Source organism: Talpa occidentalis, unplaced genomic scaffold (genome assembly GCF_014898055.3).
Source record: "Talpa occidentalis isolate TD23 unplaced genomic scaffold, MPIMG_talOcc4v2.1 talOcc4.12, whole genome shotgun sequence".
NCBI lineage: Eukaryota > Metazoa > Chordata > Mammalia > Eulipotyphla > Talpidae > Talpa > Talpa occidentalis.
In genome coordinates this window covers 91450020-91465933 of record NW_023601212.1, presented here as the reverse complement: position 1 = coordinate 91465933, position 15914 = coordinate 91450020, and the positions used below count along the sequence as shown (strand labels likewise).

The 15914-nt window shown below is 45.3% G+C and overlaps 2 protein-coding genes across 3 annotated transcripts in view; both read left to right on the top strand.

Annotated features, from left to right (window-relative positions):
- Positions 1-15914, top strand: part of LOC119242359 (acyl-coenzyme A synthetase ACSM6, mitochondrial-like) — a 272902-nt gene that overhangs the window by 228556 nt on the left and 28432 nt on the right. The gene's annotated exons all lie outside the window — the stretch shown is intronic.
- Positions 2160-11984, top strand: LOC119241865 (insulin-like growth factor-binding protein 3 receptor). Of its 2 annotated transcripts, none has more exons than XM_037507508.2 (6): positions 2160-2227; positions 3248-3449; positions 3536-3725; positions 9172-9401; positions 10740-10908; positions 11883-11984. In XM_037507508.2, the coding sequence occupies exons 2-5, from the start codon at positions 3285-3287 to the stop codon at positions 10887-10889; spliced, it is 735 nt and encodes a 244-aa protein (XP_037363405.1). In that variant the 5' UTR covers positions 2160-2227; positions 3248-3284; the 3' UTR covers positions 10890-10908; positions 11883-11984. The 2 variants fall into 2 exon arrangements, with proteins under 2 accessions (XP_037363405.1, XP_037363406.1); XM_037507509.2 differs by having other exon boundaries at positions 2175-2227; positions 3251-3449.

Below are 15914 nucleotides of genomic sequence, written 5' to 3'. Positions count from 1 at the left end.
AGCAGAGGTTGTGGCAGCTTCACAGCCCAGCACTCAACCGCTGCGCTCAACATTTTCCATCTTTCAGGGGAGGCCCTGAAGTTATTATTAATAAATTGATCAGCCAATATGTATTGAGTGAATGCTATGAGCACACACTATGACAAGACCTGGCGCACATGAGACCACACTACTCCCAGAACTGAGGTGCCAAGACGAGGGAGAGGGTACCTACTTGATAATATTCTCACCAGCCTGGACATGGTGGAATGGGCAGAGACCTTTGTAGGTTTTCAGAGAGACTCTTGGCAGGACTGAGGAAGTAGGACTTAGCAGGAAAGTGACTAAGTTGGTGTTGTGACACTTGGGTTCTAATTCTGGCTCAAGCTTAACTAATTGGGAGATTTGGGGCAAGTCCCTTAACCTCTCTAGACATCAGTTTAATATCTGGAAAAGAAAAGGGGGTATTGTTCAGTTAAGTACCTTCTAATTCTTATATTCTAGAATTCCCTCTCAACCACACTTATTTTTCCTTTGAGAAGAAAATATCTTCTATTAAGTCAATCAACAATACTCATAAAACACCCACTATACTCTGATTTTACTATCATGTCCCCCTCCTCCGAGGTTGTTTTTTCCTAGTGGCTCTACCATCTTACATTCCCATGCATGGTGCACAAGGGTTCCAATTTCTCTACAATTTTGGCAACACTTGTTCTTTTCTCCTTTTTTATTAGTAGTCATTCTAATAGGTGTAAGGTAGTGTTTAATTGTGGTTTTGACTTGCATTTCCCTACAGATCAGTGATATTGAGCAACTTTTCATGTGTTGTTATTCATGTATCTTCTTCAGAGAAGGATCCTTCATCCTTTGTGCATTTTGAATCTTTGCCCATTTTTAATCGAGTTGCATTTTTGTTGTTGAGTTGTAGGAGTTCCTTTGTATCCCTTGTATATTCTAGATATTAACTCCTTAACAGATACATGATTGCAAATATTTCCTCCCTTTCCACAGGTTGTCTTTTCATTCTATTGTGTCCTTTGATGCACAGAAGTTTAAAATTTTGATGTAGTCCAATTTATAAACTTCTTTTTCTTTTGTTGCCTGTGCTTTGGTGTCACAGCCAAGAAAATGTCATGAAGTTCCCCTCGATCTTTTATTCTAAGAATTTTATAGTTTCAGCTTTTACATTTAGTTATTTGATGCATTTTGGATTAACTGTGTAGATGGTATAAAGGGTTTAAGCTTCATTCTTTTGCTGTGGTTATTCTATTTTCCCAACACCATTTGTTGAAGAAATTACCCCCTCCTCATAGTCCTGGACCCCTAGACGAATATCATTTAGCCACATATGAGGGTTTTTTTGCCACCAACTTTTGAGGGGGAGGCGGGGAAGGGAGCTATAGAAATGACATGGTCTGTGCCAAGGCAGTCCCGTTAGAATTGAACACTCTGTCCTGCGTGTACACGTACTTGTCCAGCGCTGGTTGTGTGCTCAGGGGACACTCGGCAGTGTCTTTCCCCCTTTGCCTCTAAAGCTTCCCATCCAACCAGCGCGGTAGACAGGATGATCCTCTTTAGTAGAGGAGTAAACACAGACCCCAGAAGAGCACAGACCCCAGAAGGAACAGAGTGAGGATTTGAACCCGGAATCCTGGCTCCATGTGTGTTGCAGATAAGATGGACCTCGGTGTTCTCATCTCCAAAACGTGAACAGACTAAAGTGAGACGGCCTAGGATCCCATAGGATAAGAAGCCGCTAAAAGTGAGGAGGCTAACCCGGCCCAAACCTTCCACCCGCGACACCAGTACCCATGCCTGGAGCCACACCCCAGGGCGGACCCAAAGCCCAAACCCGGAATCCAGGCGCGGCCGGGCTGTACCATTGGCGCGGGGGGGAGGACATGAAACAGAAAAATGTCTGCGACGAGATTGTCGTTGAAATGCCCTCGTAGTCTCTCCACAGGGAAATGGTACACTTCTCACTCCTCTGGCATTAGTTTCTTTGTCCCTCTCCCTTTTACTCCCCTCCAGAGGAGTTATTTCTTCCCCCCTGCCCCCCTTCATTGAATTGCCTCTTGGTACCCGCACCCCCAGCTCGCGGCGGCGAGGCGGCCGCCCAGGTGGGCACTGCGCATGCGAGTCCCCGCCGCGGGGGTGAGGATGGGTGGGGGGAGCAGGGACTCCGCCCCTTCGCGGCCCCACCCGTGACGTCGCGGGGGGCGCCGGCCTCCGCCCGGCCCCAGCGGTGAGAGCTAGCGGCGGGCGGACCCGACGCAGCCAGACCGGGAAGGGATGCGGGTGTGGAGTTCCTGCTGGAGGGGCTTTGTGGGGGAGGGAGGCCCAAATGCTGCACCAGCCGCTGACCCTCAGGCTCTGCCCTTCCCCTTCCTGCTTTTTCTCCCTTTCCAGATGTGCCGGGACGGGAAGCAGGGCAGGGGTGAGCATTGTGACACCTGCATTTCCAGGGAGCCTTTCTTCTCCCTCTATCTCCTATGTTTATCTCGCCTTCCAGGTGTTCCTTTTCATCAGGGGTCGCTCCTCGCATTGGAAAGAGCACTCCACCTGGAACCGAAGACGGGTTTCAGACCTGGGCCCTACTACTCCTTTAACAAAGTCCCCAAACCTCAGTTTTCCCCAGTATTTTTGCCTTGCCGTACCTAGGTCTGAGGGTCCGTATGACACAGAGAAATAGGAAGGAAGTGGGCATTTGTCGAAATCCTGCCTAGTCAAATACAGTGCCAGCTGCTTTAGCGTCCATGATTATCTTCAATTAAGTGGTTTTCTTAGAATCCCAATTTCACAGAGTCTTAAGCTAACAAATAGATCATTTTTCTCACATAACCTTTGAATGGCAGAGGGGGATACAGAGTGAACAGTTTAGCTACAAAGGGAAATTCTTCCTTTTGAAAGAACTGTTCTTGGTCGGAACTGTTCTTCAGCCAAAAACTAGCCCCAGAAACTGCTTCCTGAATTTCTTTGCCCCATGAATTCTTTTTTTGGGTTCCTTTTTTCCAGCTCAGTGTTTTCTGCTCTGCTTCCTCTTTGATTACTTCAGAAATGAAATGCAGCAAACATTTATTGAGGGGTGCAGAGAAATGAACACTTGGCGTCCTGTATGCAAGTCTTCTTGTCCTGGTTGTGCCATTAACCAGCTATGTGGCCTTGGGCAAGTCCCTGTCTTCTGGGTGCTTTAGCTTCCCTTTGAATAAAATGGGTAAGTGCCTTCTGACTGGCTCTTGTTCACTTCTCCCTTCCTGTTCTTCAGCAGGCTCTCTCTGGAGGCCCAGACCCCTCTGCTCCCCATGGGCAGCTGCCAGGCTGGGCACAACCTGCATCTCTGTCTGGCCCATCACCCACCTCTGGTGTGTGCCACTTTGATCCTGCTCCTTCTTGGCCTTTCTGGCCTGGGCCTTGGCAGCTTCCTCCTTACCCACAGGACTGGTCTGCGCAGCCCTGACGTTCCTCAGGTAAGTACCCTCCTGCTTATTCTTCCCATTTGGGCTGCTCTTGCTGCTAATCTCTCACCTTTCTCCCACCTTCCTTTTGCACACAGGACTGGATCTCCTTCTTGAGATCTTTTGGCCAGTTGACCCTGTGCCCCTTAAATGAGACTGTCACAGGGAAGTGGCATGGGTCTCACGTCGTGGGCTTACTGACCACCTTGAACTTTGGAGACAGTCCATACAGAAACAAGACCCGGACATTTCAAGCCACAGTCCTGGGTAGTCAGATGGGATTAAAAGGTGAGATTAGGGAAGACTGTTGGTTGGGCATCAGAACACTCAGAGCTGGGCCCGACCTCTGACCTCACCAACTTGGTGACTTGGGCACATCTCTGGGTCTTAGTTACTTTCGCTGTGATACGGACTAGATTCACTTGGTGAAGATATTGCCCACATTGTGGGTTCTCAATAAATGTTTTCTCTTTCCTCTTCCAGCTCTGAGATTCTTTGATTCTGCCATTGGAATTATTATGAGATGGTCTAGAAAGAGCCTAATGTTCTTTCTCATCCCTAATCATCCCTACAGCCTTTTCCTCTTTGAGGCATCTTTTTTTTTTCCCTCAGGGATGTCAGAGAAACATGTTTTGTTCAGTTAAATTAGTGTCATGAGTGCCTGCTATGTGCTTTGCACAGCTCTATGTGTCATAAGAGGGTACTGAAAAAATTAGACATCACCCATTCTTAAATTGCTTAGAGTCTTCTGGGAAAATGACAAGTGAGAGAGCGAGTTAGTGGGTGTCATTAATTCCTGCATGAGAATTTGGCCTCAGATTCCTTATCTAAAAAATGGAGAGATGAAGTAGGAGGAGAGAAATGTACGATTCTCTTGACTTCTGAGTTTCTTTCCAACACTACCATTCTTAAGATTCTCCTGTAAATTGTATTTGTTTGTGTGTGTAGTGGTGGTGGTGGGGTAGGTCCTGTATGTCCAGGTGTACATGTATGTGTTATGAGAATGAGAATAAAGGAATGTGTCTGATATATACAGACTTGAGACCATTTTTCCTATTGTTATTGATCCATGATTCACATACCATAAAATCACCCATTTAAGATGTGAAATTAACACATTATTGTGATTATTAATGGACTTTTGTATATTCACAAAAGTGTATAACCATCACTATAATCAATTTTAAAACATTTTCATGACCCAAAAAGAAATCCTGTACCCATTAGCAGTCACTCTTTTTCTACCTAATCGCCCAGTTCTAGACAACCACTCTCCATCTCTGTTGATTTGCCTGTTTCATACAACATGTTTTTTTTTTGTGACTGGCCTTTCCACTTAGCAGAGTGTTTTCAAGTTCATCCATACACCAATGTGTCATTTTTATTGCTGAATAGCATTCATTGTGTAAATATTTATCTTTATCTTGTCATCAGTGGACTGACATTTGGATTGTTTCCGTTGGCTATTATGATTGATACTGCTATGAACACTTCCGTACAAGTTTTTGCACATATTTTCATTTCTCTTGGTGTATATACCTAGGAGTAGAATTGCTGAATCTATATGGTAACTATGTTTAATCTTTTGAGGAACTTCCATATTCTTTTCCAAAGTGGGGGCATCATTTTATATTCCTACTAGCAGAGTGTGAGAGTTCCAGTTTCTATACATCCTCACCAACATTTGCTAGATGTTTTTCTGATTACAGCAATCGTAGTAAGTGTGAAGTACTATCTCACTGTGGTTCTGATGGCTAGTGAGTATTTTGTGTGTGTGTGTACTTATTGTCCATTGTATATCTTCTTTGAAGAAATATAAATGCAGAGTCTTTGCCCATTTTTAAAATTGGGTAATTTGCCTTTTAATTATTGAGTTGTGAGGGTTGTTTATATTTTCTCAGCAAAATTCTCTTATCTAATGTGTGATTTGCAAGTATTTCCTCCTATTCTCTGGGCTGTCTTTTCACTTTGTTGATGGTGTTCTTTGAATTACAAAATTTTTAGTTTGGGTGAAGTCCATTTTATCTGCTTTTTCTTCTGTTACTTGTGCTTTTAGTATCATATCTATGAAGACTTGCCTAAACCAATGTTGGTAAGATTTTTTCCTCTATTTGCCCCTAGGAATTTTATAGTTTTAGCTCTTACGTTTAGTTCTATAATCCATTTTGAGTTAGTTTTTCTGTATGGTGTATCAGGTCCAACTTTATTCTTTTGCAGGTGGCTATTCATTTGCCTCAGTACATTTTGTTGAAAAACTTGCTTTTTCCCCGTTGAATAAGTCTGACATCCTTATTGAAGTTCAATTGACAATTAGATGTATGGATTTATTTACAAACTGTCAGTTCTAGTCCATTAATCTATATGTCTAATCTTATGCCAGTACCACATTGTTTTGATTACTATAACTTGTAGTAAGTTCAGAAATCAGAAATGTGAATCCTCAGCTTTGTTCCTCTTTTTAAAAAATATTTTAGCTATTCTAGAACTTTTGTTTTTTTTTTTTTTTTTTTTTTTTTTATAGAGGCATGCTTTATTCATTTGTCTGCTGGTTTGTTTGCTTGTTTTGTTTATACATGCACTGGGTACAGTCAGAAGCGCGGGAGGGTGAGAGAATTCACCAGAGCCAGAGCGGGGAGCAGACCAGGCAGAAGGACGAAATACACTGCTGAGGGGAGCAGCGGGCGGCAGGAGAGGTCCGCGCGCCATGTGGGACCCTCCTCCGGTGGCCGGGGAGCAGCCGGGGATCGAACCGGCGCCGCAGAGGCCGCGGGCAGCTTCGCAACCCAGCGCTCAACCGCTGCGCCACCGGGGAGGCCCTATTCTAGAACTTTTGAATTTCCATATGAAATTTAGGATTAGCTCATCCATTTCTGCTTCTACAAAGACGCCCTATTCTTCTTACAATGGTTACAGAGAAATAACATCAAAACAAAATCACTTATGATTGCATCATCTAAACAGTAATTTTTGAAAGCCTCCTAGGTATCAAGCATGGGGAATACAGAGATCTGCAAAACATGGGCAGTCGTAGCCTAAAAATGCTTGCAATCTAGCAAAGCTGCACATGTGAACAGAAGTAAATGCTTTTCAGCATGTTAAGTAGAACATGTTTAGAGTGGCCCTACTCAGAAGTCTGTTGAACAGAGTTGATAAAGACAGGAATTTCCAAGGATACAGTACTTAAATTGAGTGTTGAGGGGAGGAGACAGAAGGAGTGCTTGAACTGAGTGCTTGAACTGAGACAGAAGGAGGAGCATATGCAAAGGAATGCAGAGGAGAACCATGACAGCATTCATGGGTCCACTGGTGCAAGGTAAGGAGTGGCAAATGAGTGACAGATGCCTCTGAAGAAGCAGATAGAATCCCATGGAGAACCTATGTGCCAAGCCAACGACTTGGGCAAACTCAAAAGATTTTCATCGGGAAAGTAGTAGGATTTTTGTTGTTGCTCTTTTCAAAAGATGACACTATGTCATCTTTTCCAGCTGACTGCCTGGAAGGAATGTATCCAGTGGCAGGAAGACTACTTAAGAGTTGGGTAATAAAGAGATGAGATAAAACTGAGCTAAGACAGTGATGTGAAAGGAGGTGACTGATTTGAGAGAGACATTAGAAGTGTGGGATTGACAGTGCTTGGTGGTTGATTCAATATGGGGAACCTAGAAGAAATGGGAAAACTTCACACAAAATTTAAGGTGTATATTTCTCTATTGTAATTATGAAGTGTATTTTGGTTTGTCATTCTCTTTTTTTACTTAGACCATTATGTTTTTCCATATTAGTGTGTGGTCTGAACATTTTTATTTGGATATAATGGATGTAAATCAATCCATTAAGTGATGAGACATCACTTACTAGTGCTTTCTGTTGTAAACATCTCTATCATGTCCTATTTTTTGGTATATTTAATAAAATCACAGTGAACAGCTGCAAATACTTTGCATTTTTCTTTTGAATCCTTTCCTTAGAATTAATTTCTGCAAGTGGTATTACTGAGTCAAAGGGTATGGACATTTTTTTCAATATACATACAAAGGTAAAAAATCCTCCTTCCCTTCCAGTTTGGTGGGCATCCTCTCATTTCCCATTTGACACATTAAGTCAAATTGTCTTCTAAAAACTGTCACCAGTTGAGATACCTATTTTCCCACCTCTTCCAAAACTCTTGCTATTATCAGACTTTTAAATTTTTACCAATTTAATAGACAAAGGAATTACCTGATAGTTTTAATTTACTTTGTCTTTATTGCAGGTGAGGGGGAACATCTTCTTATAGGTTTATTGACCATACTCATGTCTCCTGTGAATTTTCTGTTCTGATCCTTTGCTCTTTTCTCTTATTTATCTTCTTGATTTTAGAAGATCTTAATACATTGTGGATCGAAAACCTTTTTTGACTATTAACTATATTATGGGTATTTTCAACCAATCTGTGACTTTTTTTTAACTTACCCTTCATTGTATAAAAGTCTTTAATTTTTTTTAAGATTTATTTTATTTATTTATGCACACAAGAGCTGGGGTGTGGGCCAGGAGAGGGGGCCAGCCTACCCAGGATTCACCAGAGACAGAGTGGGGAACAGAACAGGCAGATTGTCTGAAATACATTGCTGAGGGGAGCAGTAAGCGAGATAGGAGAGGTCTGCTGCGCCATGTGGGTTAGATCCCTGGCCAGGGATCGAACTCATGCTTCATACCGACAGCTTCATACTGCTGATACTTAACCCCTTGCATCACCAGGGAGGTCCTGAAACCTTTAATTCTTTTGAGGCTAAGATGATTGCTTTTGTCCTTTAAATAAGCCTTTAGGTTACGTGTCTTTTTTAGGAAGGCATTCTCCACTTTAAAATTGAAAAATATTCTTTATTTTCTCTGATTTTTGTTCTGTGTCATTTTAGTTTGTTTGTGTAGTTCTTTAATACATCGCGATTTTATTTTATAGTTGGGATAGGAGTCTAACTTTTTTTCCCCAAATGGAAATTGTCGAACAGCCACTGACTGAATATACTCTCTATTTCCCAGTAATTTGAAATGAAGTGTGAACTTTAAATTGATCTTGGTATCTAGTGAAAACTGTTATCTTAAAAAGGATGATCTAGTTCATAGAAACTGACATCAGCAATGTGTACCTACCCTAGTTTTACTGCAACCTTTTGAGTATTGGTATGATTGTTTTATTGATTGTAAGCCAATTTAACTTTGTTTATATTAATTCATAGCTATTTTGTTTCTCAATGAAAATGATGTTATATAGAGCATTTTATTGAGTAAAATCAATGACAAAACACTTGGCACTGTAGGAAGCCTTAGGAATGAACTGAAGTTTGAAATGATGACTCCCACCTCCCACCCACTTTATTTTCTTTTTTTTTTTTTAAACTTTTTTTTTTTTTTAATTTATTTTTATATATAGAGGCATGTTATTTATTTATTTGTTTGTTTGTTTATACAAGCACTGGGTACAGTCAGAAGCGCAGGAGGGTGAGAGAATTCACCAGAGCCAGAGCGGGGAGCAGAGCAGGCAGAAGGACCGAAATACACTGCTAAGGGGAGCAGCGGGCGGCAGGAGAGGTCTGCACGCCATGTGGGACCCTCCTCCGGTGGCCGGGAGCAGCCGGGGATCGAACCAGCGCCGCAGAGGCCGCGCGTAGCTTCGCAACCCAGCGCTCAACCACTGCGCCACCGGGGAGGCCCCACCCACTTTATTTTCTTCCATCTCTTCTCCCTCTCATAGGGTCTTATGCTAAAGAGGTGGTCCTCATTACAGCCAGAGTGACCTCAGAAAGGACTCCAGGAACCTGCCTATATTTTAGTGCTGCTCCAGGAATCCTGCCCTCCAGCCAGCCACCCATATCCTGCTCAGAGGAGGGAGCAGGAAATGCCACCTTGAGCCCTAGGATGACTACAGAGTGTGTCCCGGTCTGGAGCCACGAAGGCCTTGTGCTCACCAAGCTTCTCACCTCGGTAAAAGCTTCATGTCATCATGTTTTCATAGACTACCATCCTGAATGCTGGGTCTTGAGGGCTTCTAGAAGCAATTTCACCTAGTAGAAAAAGCACAGGCTTTATAATCCTGCCTGGGATGCTCTATGACCTTGAGCAAGCATCTGAGCTTCTCTGAATCTCAATTTCCTCATCTGTAAATTGGAAAACATGATACGATCTCCTAATTCAACAAACAAGAGTAAATGAGAACGCATGTAAAGTGCCCAGTACAATGCTTGGTACATAATCGAGATTTGATAAATGACAGCTATTACTATTAATTGTTGTCTTTAAATACAATAAAACATGATCTCTACCTCACAGGAATTGAGAAGCTGTAATAAGAGCCAGAATGAGCTAATTGCTATCATAGAGATGTGAGCAGAGTGTTAAACAAATACAAAATAAGGAGCAATTAACCCTAACTTGAACATTTATGGAGAGTGCTTCACAGAGAAGGTGGCATTTAAGAAAGGGAATTGTGTACAGTCGTTTATATAGTACAAAGTGCTTTCAGGTTCATTATCTCATTTGATCTTAAAATAGTCTTTTTGATGTAGCTATTATCCCATTTTACAGATGAGGAAACAGACTTAAAGAGAGGGAGTGAATTGCCCAAGGCCACACAACTGGTTAAGTGGCAGAGGCAGCACTGCAGCCTACCCAGGCTTAGTCTGTCCTGTCAGTATGGTCCCTGGTGGATGAGAAAGAAATGGGCAAAATGCAGCAGAGGGGATTCAGAGAGGAGAGATGGCTTAGAGATTGAAGTGTTCAACCTTCCAGTGTGTTCCATGATGAGGGCTTAGGAGTCACCTAGGTGAAGAGGTCAGAGAGATGCATGGGCCCAATCACAAGGCACCAGGATGACATGTTAAGATGCTACAACTTGACACTGAAGGCCATGTGGGCACTGGTACTGGGTGGAGGAGACTGGCTAAATGGAAGAGGGAGACAGGAGGCTGCTGCAGATTCTTCCTTCACATTTAAAAAGACCTTAGTGAGGAGCATGACCTGGGAACTTGGACTCAGAGAAGATCCTGGTTTCCAGACCTGGCCCTGCTTAGATAATGGGGACTTTCCCTCTCAATGGGGATACAATGCAATGACTGGACAAGAAAGCACTGGAGACATTGAGACAAATGTTAACTTGTATGGAAATAACCTCTTTCTTTCGGTTGGTCCATGAAGGAGAACCTTCTCCCTCAGAGAGATTCCTCTCTATAGCCCTTGGGCTGTGGGGAATGTGTCTTCCCAAGAGAAGATTCTCTCTTATCCCTCCCTACATCATTTCTACTCCTTCCCTGTACCCGTCCCTAGGAGGAGCTGGCTCTGTGTGGCTCCAGGCTGCTGGTCTTGGGCTCCTTCCTGCTTCTCTTTGTGGCCTTCTCTGCTGTCTCACTGCTGTGTGCTTCCACCCACGCCGAGAATCCCATTGGTCTAGAACCCGACTCTGAGGGCACTTGCTGAGTTTCCATATTGTTCTCAGGTAAGGTTTTTTGCCCCAGCACTGTGGGAGTAGGGGCTGGGGTGGCAATTGTAACTGAGGTAGAGTCATTTCTAAACAGTGTGGCTTGATTTTACTTTTTGTATAGGTGGAATATTTTAAAAAGATTGGACTCATACATATTATTTTGTGGCTGACTTATTTCAGTTAGCATTTTGATTTTAAGAGTTATCCATAGCCGTAGTTTACATCTAAGCTTTTGGGCCACAGTGGTGAGTTAAGAGGGTTAAAATTTGATAGTACATCTTGGATGTGAATCATGTGTCTTGATTTTGTACTGAAATTAGTAAAATTTATCTTGAGCAGCTCAAAAGAATGTAATTGACGGTACCTACTTTCTAAGCATGTACTATGTGTCTTGGCACCTCATTATGTGCACCTTCTCTTTTCCATTAACCATCACTGCACTTAGAAAAAGTTGGTTCTAACAGGATTGTTGGAGGGACACAGCCTCATAAAGGTAGTAGTAGGTAGGGAACATATTGGCTAATTAGTTTGTGTGTCAACTCATTAGGGGAAAAATTTTCTTTAAATGTGTCACCCTCTCAGCTGGGCCTCAATAATTTGATCCACATATTGTCCATCCAGCTCTTAAACTGCTTTCAGCCTCAGCTGTGTGCCCTATGACAAATTGGAAGAAGTTGGAGAAGCCCAGGGCCAGGGGATGGGCTCTGGCCAGAGGAACTGGATAGTCAAGATCACCTTTGCTCAGGGCTAGATTGACTGCTGCAGTCACCTGCTTGGTCAGTCTTTCTTAGCTCTAAGTAGACTAGGAAGGGAAGACTTTCAGGTCTTCAGCATATCCTGGGGTCCAGAGGTCATGCTCACAGGGATGGGTGCCTGTACCTAGCTCTAGTTCTCACTTCCTGGGCTGCTTCCTCAATTTCTACAGCCATGCCAGAGCTCCCACCAGGGTTCTTTGACCTGCCTTGATTTTTAAAATTTTCTCTCTCCAGGTGTGAATCAACTTGTTGGACCTTGGTTCTGCATTGGAAGAGATGTTACAAAAAATGGAAAGCTGTAATGTGGGGGGAAATAAAAGGCTTTTTTGTCCACTGTTTCCCAGGGTGTTATTGGGGGTTGGATTGAGATAGGAATTTCAGGGTTGACAGGTTTAGGATGTGTGGGGGAAATTTTCCTTGTTGACTCTAGTTTGGGATACAGGTTGGCTAAGGGCATAGGTTACTTCAACTCTTGTGACTGTTTTGAAAAACCCGCTTTTGGTCTCAGCTCTGTCACTTTGTTTTGTTTTCTTCTTTGAAATAAAATTGATAATTATAGCTAATTGGGAAAGGTGGCTGTGGCCATGGGAATGCTTTGACATAAATGCATTGTGACCTTGGTCAGGTCATACAAATCTCCAGAGCCCCTCGGTTTCCTGAAGGGATTTGACAGGTTGACTTTTCCCAGCAAAGATTCCTCGAGCGTGGGAGCCATGTCTGGGCTGGAAGGCGACTCATCAGTGCAGACCATTTTCCGCCTTTTCCGCGCGGAGCAACAGCCTTCCCTTACCCCTCCCAACCTCTACCCTGCACGCAGGCGCAGATCGCGGCTGCTCCTCTCCTTCCACCCGCGCCCCCTCAAAGCTTCCCCTAGCAACAAGCTCGGGCTCGGGCCAAGGCGGGGCGAGCGCATGCGCCGCAGTCCTCTCAACCACCAGTTGTCGGACAGCGCGCTGGCTCCTCCCGCTCCAAGCCTAGCCCTTCTCCGGGTCTCCTCCCACCTAGGGTCCGCGTGGCGCGGCGCGCGCGCACTCTGGCTCGGCGGTTGCCCATCTTCCCGGTCCCGGCAGCGGGAGAGGGGCGGGGCTGCTTCCCTTCGGCCCCGCCCCCTTTGGCCAGCTTCCTTACCGCGCCTGCGCGCTCCCGCCCGGTCTCCATCTTGGAATTGGGAGGAAGAGGGAGAGGGAGACCGGGACGAGACCAGGGCTGTGGTGCGGAGAGGCTGAGACTGAGAAGAGGAGAGGGAGAGAGGGCGCGGGACCACCTTTCACTACAGTCTTTCAGCTGCCCTCAGGAGAGAGAAGGGGAGAGGGAGGAGGCCGGGGCGGGAGTGGGGGCTGTCACCCTCGGACCCCGGCGTGAAGGAGCCGTGCGGCCGGACGTCCTCGGGGTGGGCCCCCTGTTGGTGGCCGGAGACCTGGGACTCAGGCCTTTGGTCCCAAATTTCCGGGGTTGGCCCCTCGCTTCTCAAATATCCGGGTATCAGCCCCTCGGGTCCCAGATATCCGGGACTCGGGTCCCAGCCTCCCTAAACCTGGGGTTCTGTTTCATAGGATTTCAAATATCTGGGGTTCGGGCCCCTGCGTGCACCAGTATCTGGGGTTCATTCCCCACGCGTTCAAATACCAGATTCAGCCTCTCCCCGTTCAGATATCCGGGGTTCACGCCCCGCAAACAAATCCGGGATTCAGCAAGTGTCGCCCTCGAGGAGGTGGAGGACTGGACCGCGAGGTCAGATCAGGTTGTCACCCCCTCCTCTCCAGGGGAGGTTTCCCGGGCCCGCCCCTCAGGAAGGGCGAAAGCCGCAGAAGAGGTGGCAAGGGGGAACGTCTCCTTGCCCCTCTCCCTGCTTGGCAGAACCGCTGGAGGACCCGAGGAGGAGGCGCTGGGGCACCATAGTGACCCCTACCAGGTGAGACACGGGGTGCAGGGGCGCGGGAACCTGTGTCTAGCATTGAAAAGAAAGGGTGCTCCTTTCTGAGGAGCTGAGCCTGGATAGACCCTATTGCTCAGGATGGGGAAGTCCAGCTGGGCCAGTGGTCAGCCTCTGGCTATCCTTGCCATCCCTTTCATTATGTCTGAATGTTGATGGGGGACTTTAGGTGACAGGGTGTCTGATGTCATGAGAGGGGGTCACACCCTAGGATCAGACGGGATTGTGTCCTCTGGTCTCCCCTGTTCACTTTGCCTCTGACAGCTACTTCTTCACGGTTATACCCCTTTTCCTTGATTGCTCTCGGGTGTTGATTCCCATGCCTCTGATCCGCACGATGGGTCTGCTTATCTGCTTTTTAGGCATGGTGTGATTGGGTTTCTTGTCCTTTCAGGGAAGTGTGTGTGTGCATTTGTGTTTGGGGATGCCTGACAGTATTTTCCCCCAGCTGTAGTTACCTTCCAGCCTCTTGCTGTGATGGTATAAATGATCTCATACATTTGTCAAAAGATCTATCATTTACAAATGCATTACATCCATTCTCTTATGTGACCTCTCCCCTCCCCCCCACCCTTCACCCTGTGGGGCCTTTTCTGTTGCTGTCTTCCCATCTTACAGTTGAGAATATTGAGACTTAGAGAGGTTGCCCAAGGTCACACAGTGGCAGAATCAGGGTTTGAACCCAAGTTGTCAGGTTTTGCCCTGGCTATATACCTGTCTCTTATTATCTCTTGTGTGTCTGGGCTTGACCAGAGAGGTACAGAGAACAAGTGGGGGAGTGAGATTTAAGAATGGGGCGAAGAAGAGCTTTTTTAGGAAGCTGTACTCAGAAGCTTTTCCTGATGAGAGACTCTGGCTTCTGCCTTATGGATTTTTCTCTCCACCATGACCTTCATCTTTACCCTGATCCCAGCCTTTTGCCTGGGTTCCTGAGAGACTCTCTTTTCAGCCATAGTGGTGTCTCTCAATAGTTAAAGCGAAGCTGTGGGCATAGGGTAATCACCAAAGTATTAAGCTTATGCTGAGTGTCTGCATAGTGTTCCTAAGTATGAGATAATGTTATTGCTCTCAACAGCCCCATGCTATAATCCATTTTACCCAAAAGAAGACTAAGGAACTTACTCAAAGCCCTGTTGCTGTATAGTGCAGATGAGATGTTCTGGTATTGTGGCTTTGGGACAGACGGTATTGAGTTTCCTCATCTGCAGAATGGAGATAATACTGTCTGTTTTAGAAGAGGGTAATGATTTAGCACAGACCTTGGTGATCACTCATACATCTTAGTTGAGAAAGAGGCCCCTTGTCATGTTTTATTTACATGTGGCCTAGGGTCCTGGGTTGGCATTCTTGGCTGAGTGCTGATAAAGGGGTTAAGATTCCTTTGGCAAGTTGTGAGCACCTGCCTTTGTGTGTGGGTGTGTGGTGGGAGTGAGGGGTGCTTGGCAGGAGAAAGGGGGCCTTTGAACAGCCTGGGAGCTGCTGAGGTTGGTACTCAAGGCAATCAATCAATCTCCCTGGCTATTCTGAGCCCTCTACACCCTGGGGGCCCACAGAAGAGTCAGGCTCACTCCATGCCCTCCAACTTCCAGTTGGGCTGAGGAGACAAAATTAACAACACAACAGGAAACAATGTCCCACAGAATATAATTACATGCTAAATTGTTAGGTGCTTTTAAGGAGTAGAACTCTGCTCTGAGAATCCTGCTCTGCTGAAGGTGCCTTTGTGCCTAAACTCCAACAAATGCTTAGCCAAGAGCCAGGCTTGAAAACCCCTCAAGGGGGTCTTGACTCCGATGTACTGCAGGAACTATCTCTGGGTAATTGGGTATTCTAGGCGCTCTCCCCAAGGGCTGGTGTAGTCAGGGAAGACTTCCTGCAGGAGAGGACTGAGCTATGAGTAAGTTGCTATGAGCATAATGAACACACAGGCCTGACTGGAGAGAAGGTCCTGTTCTCAGACCTTAGAGAAGTTCTTCCTTTCTATGCCCTGGTAACCTCATCCATGATATGGTGATCGTATCCTGCCCTGCTTATTGCATATTGCTGTTGTGAAAGCATAGTAATGGAGGACCAATTTTGGGCAAGTCACTTAACCTTTCTGAGCCTGTAAAATTGGGGTAATAGTAATATTTATTTCATAAGGTTGTGAGGATTGAATGAGAAATAATATGCAGTGCATATGCAGTCAATGTTATTTGTACACTGTCAGTGTCCTATATACCTCTGTGCTCTTTGTAGCTGGATTTGACAAGGGAGCCCAGAGCACAGAGAGGCCCCCAGAGCCAGACACCATTATGTCCCTGTCTTTCCCATTCTAGATCTCACTATCACAA

Bases quoted from the DNA above. Each gene is read 5' to 3' on its own strand.
- LOC119241865 (XM_037507508.2), top strand. From the start codon at position 3,285: ATGGGCAGCTGCCAGGCTGGGCACAACCTGCATCTCTGTCTGGCCCAT. The intron at 3,726-9,171 runs GTGAGATTAGGG...TCCCTCTCATAG, and splicing joins TAGTCAGATGGGATTAAAAG to GGTCTTATGCTAAAGAGGTG. The intron at 9,402-10,739 runs GTAAAAGCTTCA...ACCCGTCCCTAG, and splicing joins TCACCAAGCTTCTCACCTCG to GAGGAGCTGGCTCTGTGTGG.